Genomic DNA, 16,501 nt, shown 5'->3' with positions numbered 1-16,501 from the left:
GGTACAGGCAGGCTCACACAGGTACAGGCAGGCTGACACGCAGGTACAGGCAGGCTCACACAGGTACAGGCAGGCTCACACAGGTACAGGCAGGCTCACACGCAGGCACAGACTTACAGACTCCTCATTGATTCGCTGCGTGATGCGGCAGGTGGTCTTGCAGTGGGCTCGGAACAGGCTGACCACGCTGGTGCGTTCTGGATCCAGGATGTTGCCCTCGTCATCGCGCACCACCAGGTCCAGCGTCAGGATCCTGTAAAGTGGAGAGAGGGAGACACAGTGCTGGTTACCAATCAGAAACGTCTTTCATGTGGTGCAGACGTCATGACCAGTGGCTCCAGGATCACGCACGATGTTATCATCATTTCTTTGTGTTATTGTTTAGCCAGGAGTCAGGAGAGGGTTAACAAAGGTAACAGATATCTTCACAAAGCATACATCACATGCCAGGCTTGCCCATTGTGTTTGTAAAACAAAAAACAAATGACCAGACTGGCAAGAAACAATAAAGGTTCACGTAAGACTTCTTAAATACATCTCAAATAATTCTGAAAGTGTCACAGTCACAATTCTGCAATACAATTATAGGGGCTTTAGAAATCTTAATGACAGCAAAACTTATACAAGTCAGTGCACAGCTGGTTGTAAAGGGGGGCACACTCACGTAGCACAGCTGGTTGTAAAGGGGGGCACACTCACGTACCACAGCTGGTTGTAAAGGGGGGCACACTCATGTAGCACAGCTGGTTGTAAAGGGGGGCACACTCACGTACCACAGCTGGTTGTAAAGGGGGGCACACTCACGTAGCACAGCTGGTTGTAAAGGGGGGCACACTCACGTACCACAGCTGGTTGTAAAGGGGGGCACACTCACGTAGCACAGCTGGAGACTGGTTGTAAAGGGGGGCACACTCACGTAGCACAGCTGGTTGTAAAGGGGGGCACACTCACGTAGCACAGCTGGAGGCTGGTTGTAAAGGGGGGCACACTCACGTAGCACAGCTGGTTGTAAAGGGGGGCACACTCACGTACCACAGCTGGTTGTAAAGGGGGGCACACTCACGTACCACAGCTGGTTGTAAAGGGGGTACACTCACGTAGCACAGCTGGATGCTGGTTGTAAAGGGGGGCACACTCACGTAGCACAGCTGGAGGCTGGTTGTAAAGGGGGGCACACTCACGTAGCACAGCTGGAGGCTGGTTGTAAAGGGGGGCACACTCACGTAGCACAGCTGGAGGTTGTTGTAAAGGGGGATACACTCACTTGTTCCCGTAGTCCATCTTGGAGGTGACCTGCTGCTTCAGCTCCTGTAGCTTGTCCTTCGGCAGGGTCCCTGAGAGAAGCTGAGACCTCCTCTCCATCAACTCACGCATCATATGACCCAACCGCAAGAACAGAGCCTTCCCACCCTCCTGGAGGAGAGAGTGCAGAGTCACTGAGATACTGAACCACTACTGTACACCCACCTGCATGATCCTCATAGAGGAGAGAGAGAGTGCAGAGTCACTGAGATACTGAACCACTACTGTACACCCACCTGCATGATCCTCATAGAGTAGAGAGAGAGTGCAGAGTCACTGAGATACTGAACCACTACTCTACACACACCTGCATGATCCTCATAGAGGAGAGAGAGAGTGCAGAGTCACTGAGATACTGAACCACTACTGTACACCCACCTGCATGATCCTCATAGAGGAGAGAGAGAGTGCAGAGTCACTGAGATACTGAACCACTACTCTACACACACCTGCATGATCCTCATAGAGGAGAGAGAGAGTGCAGAGTCACTGAGATACTGAACCACTACTGTACACCCACCTGCATGATCCTCATAGAGTAGAGAGAGAGTGCAGAGTCACACATAGAGATGGAAGGTATAGTGAATGACTTCACTTAATAAAACACATGTTCAATTTTTGGTTTTTTTACAGTAGTTAGCATTTCTTTTATCTGGCAGTAATGATCTATATATTATTTTTTTTTAGTTTGTGGTTCTTGTCACCTCGTTACAAAAAGCATGTTGCTGCTCTAAAAAGAGTGCAAAGAAGAGCAACCAGAATTATCCCGGGTTTAAAAGTCTTGAACAAAGAAGACTACGCTGCGATCTGATTCTAAGTTTCAAAATCCTAAAAGGTATAGACAATGTCGACCCAGGGGACTTTTTTGACATGAAAAAAGAAACAAGGACCAGGGGTCACAAATGAAGATTAGATAAAGGGGCATTCAGAACAGAAAATAGGAGGCACTTTTTTACACAGAGAATTGTGAGGGTCTGGAACCAACTCCCCAGTAATGTTGTTGAAGCTGACACCCTGGGATCCTTCAATAAGCTGCTTGATGAGATTCTGGGATCAATAAGCTACTAACAACCAAACGAGCAAGATGGGCTGAATGGCCTCCTCTCGTTTGTAAACTTTCTTATGTTCTTAATTACAACAATGGCATCGTTTAGCAGTTTCTTATCACAATAAAACCCTGCCACCAGATACCAGACACAGCTATCATCTATTGTGGTGTGTGTGTGTGTGTGTGTGTATATATATATATATATATATATAGCCATGTGTTCTGCTCTGAAACATTAGGCAGTCTCTTCTGCTCTCTTGAGCGTACACAGGGTTTGGGGTTGTGCTGTGGTTTGGGGTTTGTGGTTAGTGTGAGGTACAAGTGACAGTTGCTTGCTAGGCTTTGAGGTCAGAGCAGTTACTCTGTGAGATTAAACGTCACAGCATGAGGATGCAGAATTTACCCTCACAAACACAGTTCCACTTCTCTTCAACAAGCCTGTCTAAACAAGTCCTTCCTCAAATGTAGGTAGAAAGTGCTAGTGCTGCTTTTAATAAATGATTAGATACAGCTTAATCTCTCTGTCCTACTAGGTCTTGAAAGCTTGGGATTAATTATTATTTAGTTAGTCCAATACAAGGCACCACAACTCCTTCTCTGTATCTAGCTACACTTTGCAATACATGTACATTAACTACACTTTGTTTCACAAATTACACAAATGACTTTGTTAATACATGTTGTTTATGTATGGCGTTCCATCATTATTACTAAATGGAAACTACAGTAATGTACCTGTGTTTAAGTGCATCCAAATTATCTTCCCTGGCTGTCTGTTATTAATGAAGGACTACTGTGCTTCCTGCTACATACTTCATTGTTTTCAGTTCCCTTTAAAATATCTGTGCTCTTATTATTTTGCTAAGACTAAGCATACTGTGTGAGATCTTAGGTGTCCAGGAAGATTGTCTTATTCCCTGGTTCCTGTTTCCATCACATTATTACCTCATTATTAGTCATTTCAAATTCAGTTTGGCTTTTACTACAGAAAGCATTTCAGCTCAGTTGCTGTTTGCATTGTATCATATCCTCATAGCTGCAGTGCTAGCCTCTGCAACAAGTTCTGCTTTGTGCTAAACTTCTTCCTGAGATCTTGGTTGAGGCTGGTGAAGATCCTTTCTGCCAGTGCTATGCTGCTCAGTGATCAGGAACATGTCAGAAGCCAGTGCTAATACGCTTCTTCTTTGAGGGAAAGAGGAATCCTGTTATTTGTGTTGTATGGCTACATCAGCCATGCTTTCCAGAGGCACACTGCTGGTATATTTGTGTTTTTATTAAAAGGCACTAGAAGCAGGGGTGTGTTCTTTGAGTCCTAGAAGATTTACTGGCTGTCATCTCAGAACGTTAAAGAAAGCACTGTTGGAGTTTGAGATCGATCACAGCTGCAGTGAGATGCTTTTATAGCAAGAGCAACAAAGAAACAGACAGAGCTGCAAAATAGCTTCTTCAATAAGATTACTTTTTAGACCAGGTTTTGAACAAAGACCATGAGTGGAACGGCCCTCCCTGCTCTAGGGGGCTTCCAAAGTCAGTAAAGCGCCTTGCGATTTAAGCTCTCAAGTTCTGTAACATGCGGGAAGGGGAGTCTGTTGTCCTAATATTTGAATCAGAGTTCATTTTATATGATTATAGGTTCTGGTATTTGATATTGAAGAACCCTCAGAGATGGAATAGTTCCTTTGAAAAAAGGGTGTCCAATCCTGGCCCTGGAGGGCCGGTGTCCCTCCTGGGTTTTGTTCTAACGTTACCCTAAATTACTTAATTGGACCAATTAAATGCGTATTAGAAGCTTAATTGGTCCAATTAATTAATTTAGGGTACAGCTGGAACAAAAACAAGGAGGGACACCATCCCTGCAGGACCAGGATTGGAGACCCCTGCTTTAAAATACAGATCACTGGTATAGCGGATCCCTGGGTCTTCCCAGTGTTCATTGGAGATGACTGTATTATTATAAGTTAAGGAAGGCTTGTTCCATATATTTGGGCTCCAATAGATCTTGCCTATGTTTGTACATTATGCATTACTGAATTATATACAGTATAATGTTTGTACATTATGCATTACTGAATTATATACAGTATAATGTTTGTACATTATGCATTACTGAATTATATACAGTATCATGTTTGTACAGGCAGAAGGAGGTAGGTAGGAAGGATGGAGGGATGGGATGGAGGGATGGAAGGATAGAATGATGGAGGTAGGAAGGATAGAGGGATGGAGGTAGGAAAGAGGTAGTAGGAAGGGTTGAGGGATGAAGGAATGGAAAGATGGAAGGAAGCAGGTAGGAAGGATAGGGGATAGAAGAATGGAGGGGTGGAAAGATGGAGGTAGGAAGGATGGAGGGATGGAAGGAAGTGGGTAGGTTGGGAGAAGGGGTGGAAGGTGCTGGCGTTTCCTCACCAGGTAGACCTGTCTCCAGTTGTGGGCCCACTCCCTCAGTGTGGTGGTGATCTCCTGCACCATCGCTAACTCAGACGAGATGATCGTCTCTCGACCGCTGAAACAAAGACAGTGAGGTTTCCATAGAGAGCCATGGCAGGGGTGAACACACCAACACAGATTGGGTTAAACATGATAATTAAAATCGGATCTGGTGGGCTGAGGGGTGCACTGTGTGAAGCTTTACTATATGAAATATGAAGCTGTCTTCTGAGATAGTATGATCCTGAACACTGCATACTTAGTGTTGGTGTTGTTCGCAGCCTTTATTTCACTTTCTAGAAGTAAAAATGGAACTTCATCCTTCAACCATCAGTACCAGTACAGCACAGTATCTTACAAAGGGCCTGATATTCCAAGCTTGGTAAGTTACATTGAGTAAATCTCAGGAAAACTAATGCTCCGGAACAAAAAATAAATACAAAAACTGCAATTGTTGCATATTTACGTTAACATATGAAGAAAATCGAATTTAAGTTGAAAGGCAAAACAAGTCAGATTTATAATAATATTTCTGAAGAACAGGCCCTTAATTTAAGTAAAATAAAGTGTATATATATTGAATGTAATGTAAATTTGTAATGTTTTCAAGCTGCTTTATCACCTACTCTCTCATCTCCACTCTGGCGTTCTTCACTTTGATAAAGGATATGGGGAATATGCCCTGAAAGACACAAAGGTTCGAGAGCAGAGAGTTTAGACAGGAAGGTGCTGCCAGTCACAAGACATGCCAGATTTCAGTGGTTACCTAAACATGCTCATGCTGAATTACTGGAATCCTTTACAACTCAACACGGTTTAAGCTCAACCAGCTAATATGGGGCCTCCTCCAATTTTTTCTTATGCTCTTATGCCATTGAGATTACACTTGCTGGGAGTGCTTCTCCCCTTTCTCCAGCAGACCCCAATAAGCAAGACGCCCCTCAAGTGCAGGCGCACCACATATGTTATCCATTTAGTACCAATGTTACGATATTCCCTTTTCCATACCAGTATGCCACCTCTGAAGAAACCCATTACTGAAGAAACAACATTCTTATCATAAGGACCATCTTGAGAGCCGGCGCGTAGTTTTTAAAACATTGCATAATAAGCTGTTGAGGCAACCCCTGGCACAAGAGATCCTGCTTTACACACTTCATTTTACAAAATCAGCAACAGCACCACAGACTGTACTATAGTACATCTGTATCTGCAAGTAACCTTATAATGAACCGGTGCTCAGACTGTGAAAACGGACGACCAATTCATTTTAAATCAAAGGGGTCACAAACCTAAATTATAATGGCCTTAACACTTACAGACTTCTGATAAATTAGAAACTGCCTGACACGTCAGAAAAACAAAGGATACAGAAACCATAGGGGCCTGGCAGCTGATAAGATGTCACAGCGCTACTCAGCTCCACCTCTGAGTTGATTTAACTGGCCTTCACCAAAGGAGGAAACTGACTCTACGCTCTCGGGGTTATCTGATCAGATGAGCAAGGCCGAGGCTTGAGCGATCTGCAGAGCCCTGACGCACACAATACTTACACACTGCTAATACTTAACATGAATCGCCTCTAACTACACTGCTGAGCTAAGAGGTGCAAGTGTAGAAGACTTCCTGACTCTACGCTCTCGGGGTTATCTGATCAGATGAGCAAGGCCGAGGCTTGAGCGATCTGCAGAGCCCTGATGCACACAATACTTACACACTGCTAATACTTAACATGAATCGCCTCTAACTACACTGCTGAGCTTAGAGGTGCAAGTGTAGAAGACTTCCTGGGAGGCAAGGCAAACAAACTGACAACTTTTTATACCCTAGAGTAGTAATAGAAGTCATGTCTTAAATTTGCATGATTAAAGTCACGTGCACGACCGATAAGAAAATACTTTCAGATGTATTATCAACAACCACTTTAAGTGGATCAGAATCAAGGTGAAAATATTGTCTGGAAAATGAAACACATGTCTATAGAAGAAACACGAGGGACTTACAGAAAAGATGTTATGATAGTAAACATATTAAAAGATCCCTTACCCAGACCGAAGTGTTTTTCAGTGTGTATCCTCTGTACCAACCTAAAGAAAGGGGATTTTAAAGCATGTATTATTTATTTTAGATAAAGCATTTAAATCGGTGATTTGTTGTTGAGCACACTATTTTAATTATATTTTTTACTGGATAAGGACTTTCTCCTGTGATTTCAACAATGAATGAACTGGCTTGCTCAGTTAAATTAACCCCACAGTATGCTTGATGTTAACCCATTACATGTACTAAACAATGAGTACAGAGCTCCCATAAACCTTTGGGATCACTGGCCCCTTAAAGCAGGGGTTCACAAACTGTGGGTCCCAAGCGGGCAGCGGGAGCAACGGCATCCTATGTATATCTATATATATATATATATATTGTAACAGCAGCGGGGTGTGTGAGACAGCAGGGAGGGGGTTAAAGCCTCCCTGAGGAAAACATGTGCGTAAGCACGTTTGTTTGTTTAATTGTTTTTGGTTTATTGTTTAATTGTTTAATTTAACTGTTTTATTGTTTAATTATCCCCTGCACCTGGGCGGTAATTGGGAATGGGACCAGGTGCAGGGAATAAAGGATAGGCAGTCAGATTATTCGGGGCTGCTGAGCAGAAAGAGGCAGATGGTGTGCTCTGTCTCCGAGCAGTCGTAGAAAAGTAAGTGCTGTGTTAAGCCTGTGTGGTTTTTGTGTGTGGTGGGCAGGTAAATGGCTTAGCCGTCCTGCGAGTTAGGTCAGGGAATAACCTGTTTAGTTAGCGCTCCAAAACGGAGCTAGGTGTTTGTTTTGTTTTATTTTGTGTTTATTAAAAAATCAGCGCAATCACGCAGAAAAATCCAAAGCTCCTGTGTGTTGGGTCGTATTTTTAAAGGGGCACGAACCCGTGAGTGATGCGGTTTTTTTACACTATATATATATATATATATATATATATATATATATATATATATATATATATATATATATATATAAAATAACGAAAAGCAACAAAAATACTAAATGAAGAAAATTTCTTACTAAAATGAAAAAAGAACAATTTCAATTCAGTTTATTTACAGTGTTACAGGTTTAATTTAAAAATTCCTAAGAAGTTTGAATAGTGGGCAGCAGTGCCTCATGCAGCTGAATAAGCTGGGCCTCAGGTAAGAACGTGTGGGAACCCCTGCCTTAAAGGAGTAACCGCAATCTACAACAGGGTTTGTTAGAAGCAAAAACGCAAATACTGAAAACAATTGGTTAGACGGCGTAATTATTATTGTCATTTTAGCAGATGATTTTATCCAAAGTGACTTACAGAGCCTAGCAGGTGAACTATGCATGTCTACTGCTGCTGCAGAGTCACTTACAATAGGACCTCCGAAGGATGGAGCACATGGAGGTTAAGTGGCTTGCTCAGAGTCACACACAGTGAGTCAGTGGCTGAGCTGGGATTGAACCAGGAACTTCCTGGTAATAAGGACCTTTCTCTAACCACTGGACCACCAAGCCTCCTGGGGAAGGCAAGGGCTGGACATGAACCGCCCATGGTTCAATAATGAACGACTTTTACAACTTTTATACCATTCAACTGAAGAGAAGCTCTGCAGCTGAGAGGCGAGCATGTGCCTCCCCCGATGCCAGTATTATTAACTCATCAGCTGATAGGAGACCCGTTACGGGGGGGGGGGGGGATGGGTGACAGTGGACTAGTTTACACTTTGAATATTAATGCATTATTATAGACTGCAAGCATGGTGGTGTTAATGATATGATGTTCTGTAAAGCCATGCCGATGGTGGTGTGTCGGTTACTCTCAAGACAGAACGAGAGTGCAAGCTTTATTCTACTGTGTGCCAGGTTACCTTCTCTGAGCTCCAGGATATGCACAGTGTCCCCAATCTGCAGGGGGAGGTGATACTCGCCCGTCCCTTTGAAATTCCAAATCGCTGCGTAGAGAGAGAGAAGGATCAGTTAGAGCTGGAAACACAAGACGCAAATCCAGAGATTGGATACTCAATATATACCCAACAGGCCCTATTTTGAAGGCAGAGGCAATTTTATCAGAAACAGAAAGTGTCAATAACTGCTGAGTTGCAAAGAAGAATGGCTGAATTGTTTTCTGTGCAGTTTCTTATTAGATGTCTGCCATTAGAACCATCCAATTCCTCTCTGAAATGTTGCCTTTGCACTCCCATCAGAACACCTTCTAGGGTACAGGTCGAAAAACAAAACAAAAGCTACACTTCAGCATGTTGGCATCTAAGAGATTTGTCATTTCACACCCTCACATAATATATTAATAAAGCTCAGATTACTGTGCCTCGTGTAAAATGTGGTTCCTGTATACAGAACCCCGTCTCACACAGCAATGTGAGCTTTATAAATATCTGAAGAGCCTGCGTACAGAATGCACACAGCATGCTTTTACAGAACCCCGTCTCACACAGCAATGTGAGCTTTATAAATATCTGAAGTCTGCATACAGAATGCACACTGCGTGCTCTTACAGAACCAATTTTCACACAGCAATCTGAGCTTTATAAATATCTGAAGAGTCTGCGTACAGAATGCACACAGCATGCTCTTACAGAACCCCGTCTCACACAGCAATGTGAGCTTTATAAATATCTGAAGAGTCTGCGTACAGAATGCACACAGCGTGCTCTCACAGAACCCCGTCTCACACAGCAATGTGAGCTTTATAAATATCTGAAGAGTCTGCGTACAGAATGCACACTGCGTGCTCTTACAGAACCCCGTCTCACACAGCATTGTGAGCTTTATAAATATCTGAAGAGTCTGCATACAGAATGCACACTGCGTGCTCTTACAGAACCCCGTCTCACACAGCAATGTGAGCTTTATAAATATCTGAAGAGTCTGCGTACAGAATGCACACTGCGTGCTCTTACAGAACCCCGTCTCACACAGCAATGTGAGCTTTATAAATATCTGAAGAGTCTGCGTACAGAATGCACACAGCATGCTCTTACAGAACCCCGTCTCACACAGCAATGTGAGCTTTATAAATATCTGAAGAGTCTGCGTACAGAATGCACACAGCATGCTCTTACAGAACCCCGTCTCACACAGCAATGTGAGCTTTATAAATATCTGAAGAGTCTGCGTACAGAATGCACACAGCGTGCTCTTACAGAACCAATTTTCACACAGCAATCTGAGCTTTATAAATATCTGAAGAGTCTGCGTACAGAATGCACACAGCATGCTCTTACAGAACCCTGTCTCACACAGCAATCTGAGCTTTATAAATATCTGAAGAGTCTGCGTACAGAATGCACACAGCATGCTCTTACAGAACCCCTTCTCACACAGCAATCTGAGCTTTATAAATATCTGAAGAGTCTGCGTACAGAATGCACACTGCATGCTCTTACAGAACCCCGTCTCACACAGCAATGTGAGCTTTATAAATATCTGAAGAGTCTGCGTACAGAATGCACACAGCATGCTCTTACAGAACCCCGTCTCACACAGCAATGTGAGCTTTATAAATATCTGAAGAGTCTGCGTACAGAATGCACACAGCATGCTCTTACAGAACCCCGTCTCACACAGCAATGTGAGCTTTATAAATATCTGAAGAGCCTGCGTACAGAATGCACACTGCATGCTCTTACAGAACCCCGTCTCACACAGCAATGTGAGCTTTATAAATATCTGAAGAGTCTGCGTACAGAATGCACACAGCATGCTCTTACAGAACCCCGTCTCACACAGCAATCTGAGCTTTATAAATATCTGAAGAGTCTACGTACAGAATGCACACAGCATGCTCTTACAGAACCCCGTCTCACACAGCAATCTGAGCTTTATAAATATCTGAAGAGTCTACGTACAGAATGCACACAGCATGCTCTTACAGAACCCCGTCTCACACAGCAATGTGAGCTTTATAAATATCTGAAGAGTCTGCGTACAGAATGCACACAGCATGCTCTTACAGAACCCCGTCTCACACAGCAATGTGAGCTTTATAAATATCTGAAGAGTCTGCGTACAGAATGCACACAGCATGCTCTTACAGAACCCCGTCTCACACAGCAATGTGAGCTTTATAAATATCTGAAGAGTCTGCGTACAGAATGCACACAGCATGCTCTTACAGAACCCCGTCTCACACAGCAATGTGAGCTTTATAAATATCTGAAGAGTCTGCGTACAGAATGCACACAGCATGCTCTTACAGAACCCCGTCTCACACAGCAATGTGAGCTTTATAAATATCTGAAGAGCCTGCGTACAGAATGCACACTGCATGCTCTTACAGAACCCCGTCTCACACAGCAATGTGAGCTTTATAAATATCTGAAGAGTCTGCGTACAGAATGCACACAGCATGCTCTTACAGAACCCCGTCTCACACAGCAATCTGAGCTTTATAAATATCTGAAGAGTCTACGTACAGAATGCACACAGCATGCTCTTACAGAACCCCGTCTCACACAGCAATCTGAGCTTTATAAATATCTGAAGAGTCTACGTACAGAATGCACACAGCATGCTCTTACAGAACCCCGTCTCACACAGCAATCTGAGCTTTATAAATATCTGAAGAGTCTACGTACAGAATGCACACAGCATGCTCTTACAGAACCCCGTCTCACACAGCAATGTGAGCTTTATAAATATCTGAAGAGTCTGCGTACAGAATGCACACAGCATGCTCTTACAGAACCCCGTCTCACACAGCAATGTGAGCTTTATAAATATCTGAAGAGTCTGCGTACAGAATGCACACAGCATGCTCTTACAGAACCCCGTCTCACACAGCAATGTGAGCTTTATAAATATCTGAAGAGTCTGCGTACAGAATGCACACAGCATGCTCTTACAGAACCCCGTCTCACACAGCAATGTGAGCTTTATAAATATCTGAAGAGTCTGCGTACAGAATGCACACAGCATGCTCTTACAGAACCCCGTCTCACACAGCAATGTGAGCTTTATAAATATCTGAAGAGCCTGCGTACAGAATGCACACTGCATGCTCTTACAGAACCCCGTCTCACACAGCAATGTGAGCTTTATAAATATCTGAAGAGTCTGCGTACAGAATGCACACAGCATGCTCTTACAGAACCCCGTCTCACACAGCAATCTGAGCTTTATAAATATCTGAAGAGTCTACGTACAGAATGCACACAGCATGCTCTTACAGAACCCCGTCTCACACAGCAATCTGAGCTTTATAAATATCTGAAGAGTCTACGTACAGAATGCACACAGCATGCTCTTACAGAACCCCGTCTCACACAGCAATGTGAGCTTTATAAATATCTGAAGAGTCTGCGTACAGAATGCACACAGCATGCTCTTACAGAACCCCGTCTCACACAGCAATGTGAGCTTTATAAATATCTGAAGAGTCTGCGTACAGAATGCACACAGCATGCTCTTACAGAACCCCGTCTCACACAGCAATGTGAGCTTTATAAATATCTGAAGAGTCTGCGTACAGAATGCACACAGCATGCTCTTACAGAACCCCGTCTCACACAGCAATGTGAGCTTTATAAATATCTGAAGAGCCTGCGTACAGAATGCACACTGCATGCTCTTACAGAACCCCGTCTCACACAGCAATGTGAGCTTTATAAATATCTGAAGAGTCTGCGTACAGAATGCACACAGCATGCTCTTACAGAACCCTGTCTCACACAGCAATCTGAGCTTTATAAATATCTGAAGAGTCTACGTACAGAATGCACACAGCATGCTCTTACAGAACCCCGTCTCACACAGCAATCTGAGCTTTATAAATATCTGAAGAGTCTACGTACAGAATGCACACAGCATGCTCTTACAGAACCCCGTCTCACACAGCAATGTGAGCTTTATAAATATCTGAAGAGTCTGCGTACAGAATGCACACAGCATGCTCTTACAGAACCCCGTCTCACACAGCAATGTGAGCTTTATAAATATCTGAAGAGTCTACGTACAGAATGCACACAGCATGCTCTTACAGAACCCTTTCTCGCACAGCAGTTCCGATGAAATGAGAACACAGGAGGTGAAATTTCCCCTTGCCTCTGCCTCTATGATTCAGCTTCTTCTTTTCTGTGCAATTACAGCCATGAGTCTATTTGGATAAGTCTCTACCAGCTTTGCACATCTGGACACTGCAATTTTTGCCCATTCTTCTTTCCAAAATTGCTCAAGCTCCGTCAAGTTGGATGGGGACCTTTGGTGAACAGATATTTTCAACTCTTTCCACATATTCTCAATTGGATTGAGGTCCGGGCTTTGACTGGACCACTCCAGGACATTGACCTTTTTGTTTTTAAGCCACTCCAGTGTGGCTTTGGCTGTATGTTTGGGGTCATTGTCCTGCTGGAAGATGAATCTTCTCCCAAGTCCCAGGTCTCTTGCAGACTTCAGCAGGTTTTCCTCCAGGATTTCTCGGTACTTTGCTGCATCCATTTTGCTCTCTATCTTCACGAGCTTTCCAGGCCCTGACGCAGAGAAGCATCCCCATAGCATGATGCTGCCACCAAAAAGCTCTATTTTGGTCTCATCAGACCATAGAATCTTCTTCCACTTGGTCTCAGAGTCTCCCACATGCCTTCTGGCAAACTCTAGCCGAGATTTGATGTGAGTTTTTTTCAACAACGGCTTTCTTTTTGCCACTCTCCCATAAAGGCCAGTTTTGTGAAGAACCCAGGCTATTGTTGCCGTATGCACAGTGTCTCCCAGCTCAGCCGTGGAAGACTGTAACTCCTTTAGAGTTGCCATAGGCCTCTTGGTGGCCTCCCTGACTGACCTTCTCGCCCGGATACTCAGTTTTTGAGGACGGCCTGTTCTAGACAGGTACACAGTTGTGCCATATTCTCTCCATTTCTTAATAATGGACTTTACTGTGCTTTGGGGGATTTTCAATGCCTTGGAAATGTTCACAGGTGGACTCCATTCAACTAATTATGTGACTTCTAAAGACAATTGGTTGCACCAGAGCTTATTTAAGTGTGTTATAGCAAAGGGGGTGAATACTTATGCAATCAATTATTTTCTGTTTTATATTTGTAATTAATTTAGAACAATTTGTAGATTTTATTTTTCACTTTGACATTATGGATTTTCTTGTGTTGATCAGTGGCAAAAACTCCTAATTCAATCCATTCTGATTCCATGTTGTAACACAGTAAAATGTGGAAAAGTCCAAGGGGGGTGAATACTTTTGATCCACTGTATCTTTCTAGAAACATTGAGGGTTACCCCACAATTGAAATACTAAGATAAATACAGCTTTGCTGTTAAAATTATGCTAGCATGTATTGGTTTAAGAAAAGGGTGTTTTTAAAAAGTATTTTCAGCTTCCATCCTCTTAAAGTATGCCTGGCCATATTTGATTTTTGCTCGGAACACGAAAAACACAAAAAACCCGCCACAAAAGCCCTCCCTGACGGTCGGAAAAGCTTTTATATTCAGGGACCAAGAGACCATGGTTTGGGGAAGTGGGGATGGGGGGGGGGGGGGGGGGTACTTTACACACTACCTTTTCTATCGAGAACCTGGCCCCATGATGAGCAGGGAAGTGAAAACACAGCCTTTAACAATGCATCATTGTGTACAGCGAGAGAGATGCTGAAAAATAATAAGTGGCATAGGAGCAGAGATTGTGTCCATCCACATATATCAGGTATTAAAAAACAAGCTCTTTATGGCATGTAGATTGCAAATGGCCAGTTGTGTATCAAACTGTATCCGTCATAAAACATGATGAACTGTAAGGATAACTTCAGACACTTTACTGTGGCTTCCATGCTTTTGGAACTACATTCAGTTCAAGAAATCTGATTGGTCCTTTCAGACTGTCTTGCACCTTGTGGGTCATTTCACCTGGAGAGTAAATTATGTTTATTGCAAGTTTGCTTTTAAATGTTCAAAAGAAGAGTAATAAGAGCAGGTTTGTTGGTTAAAAAAGAAAACAGAAAATGCCGCCGTGCAGAGTTTTGTGCATACCCCTGACCCCTAGGAGCACCAGCACAAGCTCAGCAATAATGAGGAAACCCTCGTGCTGGAGAGACGCTCTCAACTGGACACGGAGCATGTAGAGACGAGGACAAACCGCTGCACTCTCCTGTACTGTGTGATTTCCTGCAGCGTCTTTTCAGCACAGTTGTTTTCATTAATGAGCTGTGTGAGAATGCTGCTGAGCACTTTGCACACAGCTCTGAGTAACTGGAGAAAGGTCTTCTGCTGATTGTCTCTCCCTGGGTATTGTAAATCACCAGATGAGCAGACACCTGATGAAAACCAGTGACAATCTCGCTGAAAGAGGAGACTTTTACATAGATACAATACTGGTGGAAGTGACATTCGGTGCCAAGCATTTTCTCCTTCTCTCCTGACTCGGCATACATGCTTCTCATAAGGAAATCATCTGGAACTTCACATGGACAGTAACTACATCTGAGCTGATAACACTTATTATCAAATGTTAACAGGTTTTGCATATCTATACATTATCACATAGCTGAGGTAGAGTTACTGTATGCTGACAATTAAAAAAAACAGTTATCGTCTTCTTAAATCTAATGCCTTGTGTTGCTGTGCTGTAATAACCTGAACAGCTTTAAATTCCTTTGCTTAAAAGTGCTGTAACGTTACTGTGCAGCTACAGAGTGTCTGTTTATGGGTCGATGACAGCTCAGGAAACCCTTGCAACATTGCTTCAGCTTGAGCGCTGTGCTGTTTACTGGAAATGCACCTTCACTCTGCATAAGGAAACGTAACACTGCCGATTATAAATGCCAAAAGTGATGACTTACCCACTCCATACTTCTCCTTACTGGTACGTGCCCAACAAGACATGTTTTGCAGGTGCCCTGGGCTGGTTTTGTTGCAGATTGCTGCACTGGCTGTACTCCAGTAACACCTTACACCTCCTGTATACTCCTGTTCCTTCTGTGAAGCTCTCAAACTGTCGCTCCTGCTGGTCACGTGTGCACAACACTGCTGTGCACGAGCCTGTTTGTTCCTTAAAAGCTCATCTGCTCTGCAGAGGTGAAGACAGAATCCAGTCACAGTTTAACGTCCCCAAATGGGCAATCCTAACTTGAATACACATACAAAATCAATGTGATAAAAGTTTATATTCTACTAAATGTATATGTGATGCATGAGGTACAATTCAAGATGGGCATGGGAAGCAATTTGCCTTTATTTGAATGAACATTGGTAATCTCTTTATTAAATAGAAATTCACTTCTGTATCACATTAACTTACTTGATATTTTTCTACAGCCTTTTTGTTTTCAGGTCAGCATTGAAACATGGTCAAATAAATCCACTAAGATTCGTAATGATCTTGTATTATATGTCTTCTTAATCCTTATTTAATTAATTTCATGAATTTCATTTTAAAGAATCATTATTTAATCCTTATTTCTCACTATGTGTGCACTCAGATATTTGGGATGTTTATGTAAGTCACCAGCATATTTCATCTTGGCAGTACCGTCTCTGAAGTTTAATCACAATGAAGGAGACACAGGGACACAAACACATGTCTTCATATCTCAGTTGTTCAGGCATGCTGGGCTCCTTTAAAAACCACATGAACTGTTTAAACTGGGCTGCACAGTTCCGCATGTACTGTTTAAACTGGGCTGCACAGGTCCGCATGTACTGTTTAAACTGGGCTGCACAGGTCCGCATGTACTGTTTAAACTGGGCTGCACA

The 16,501-nt window shown here is 43.1% G+C and overlaps 1 protein-coding gene across 2 annotated transcripts in view; it reads right to left on the bottom strand.

The window, feature by feature from the left end:
- Positions 1 to 15,721, bottom strand: part of LOC117403985 (dedicator of cytokinesis protein 2-like) — a 428,344-nt gene extending 412,623 nt beyond the window's left edge. For both annotated transcript variants that reach the window (XM_058985710.1, XM_058985720.1), the window contains exons 1-7: positions 15,589 to 15,721; positions 8,656 to 8,739; positions 6,824 to 6,864; positions 5,404 to 5,459; positions 4,757 to 4,853; positions 1,265 to 1,413; positions 118 to 253 (exon numbers count right to left, since the gene is read on the bottom strand). In XM_058985710.1, the coding sequence (XP_058841693.1) occupies positions 118 to 253; positions 1,265 to 1,413; positions 4,757 to 4,853; positions 5,404 to 5,459; positions 6,824 to 6,864; positions 8,656 to 8,739; positions 15,589 to 15,631 (606 nt within the window). In that variant the 5' untranslated portion in view covers positions 15,632 to 15,721. The remainder of the gene's footprint in view (positions 1 to 117; positions 254 to 1,264; positions 1,414 to 4,756; positions 4,854 to 5,403; positions 5,460 to 6,823; positions 6,865 to 8,655; positions 8,740 to 15,588) is intronic.
- Positions 15,722 to 16,501: the final 780 nt, after the last annotated feature.

The sequence above is a fragment of the Acipenser ruthenus genome, chromosome 2 (assembly GCF_902713425.1).
Source record: "Acipenser ruthenus chromosome 2, fAciRut3.2 maternal haplotype, whole genome shotgun sequence".
NCBI lineage: Eukaryota > Metazoa > Chordata > Actinopteri > Acipenseriformes > Acipenseridae > Acipenser > Acipenser ruthenus.
This window is presented reverse-complemented; position numbering and strand designations above follow the sequence as displayed.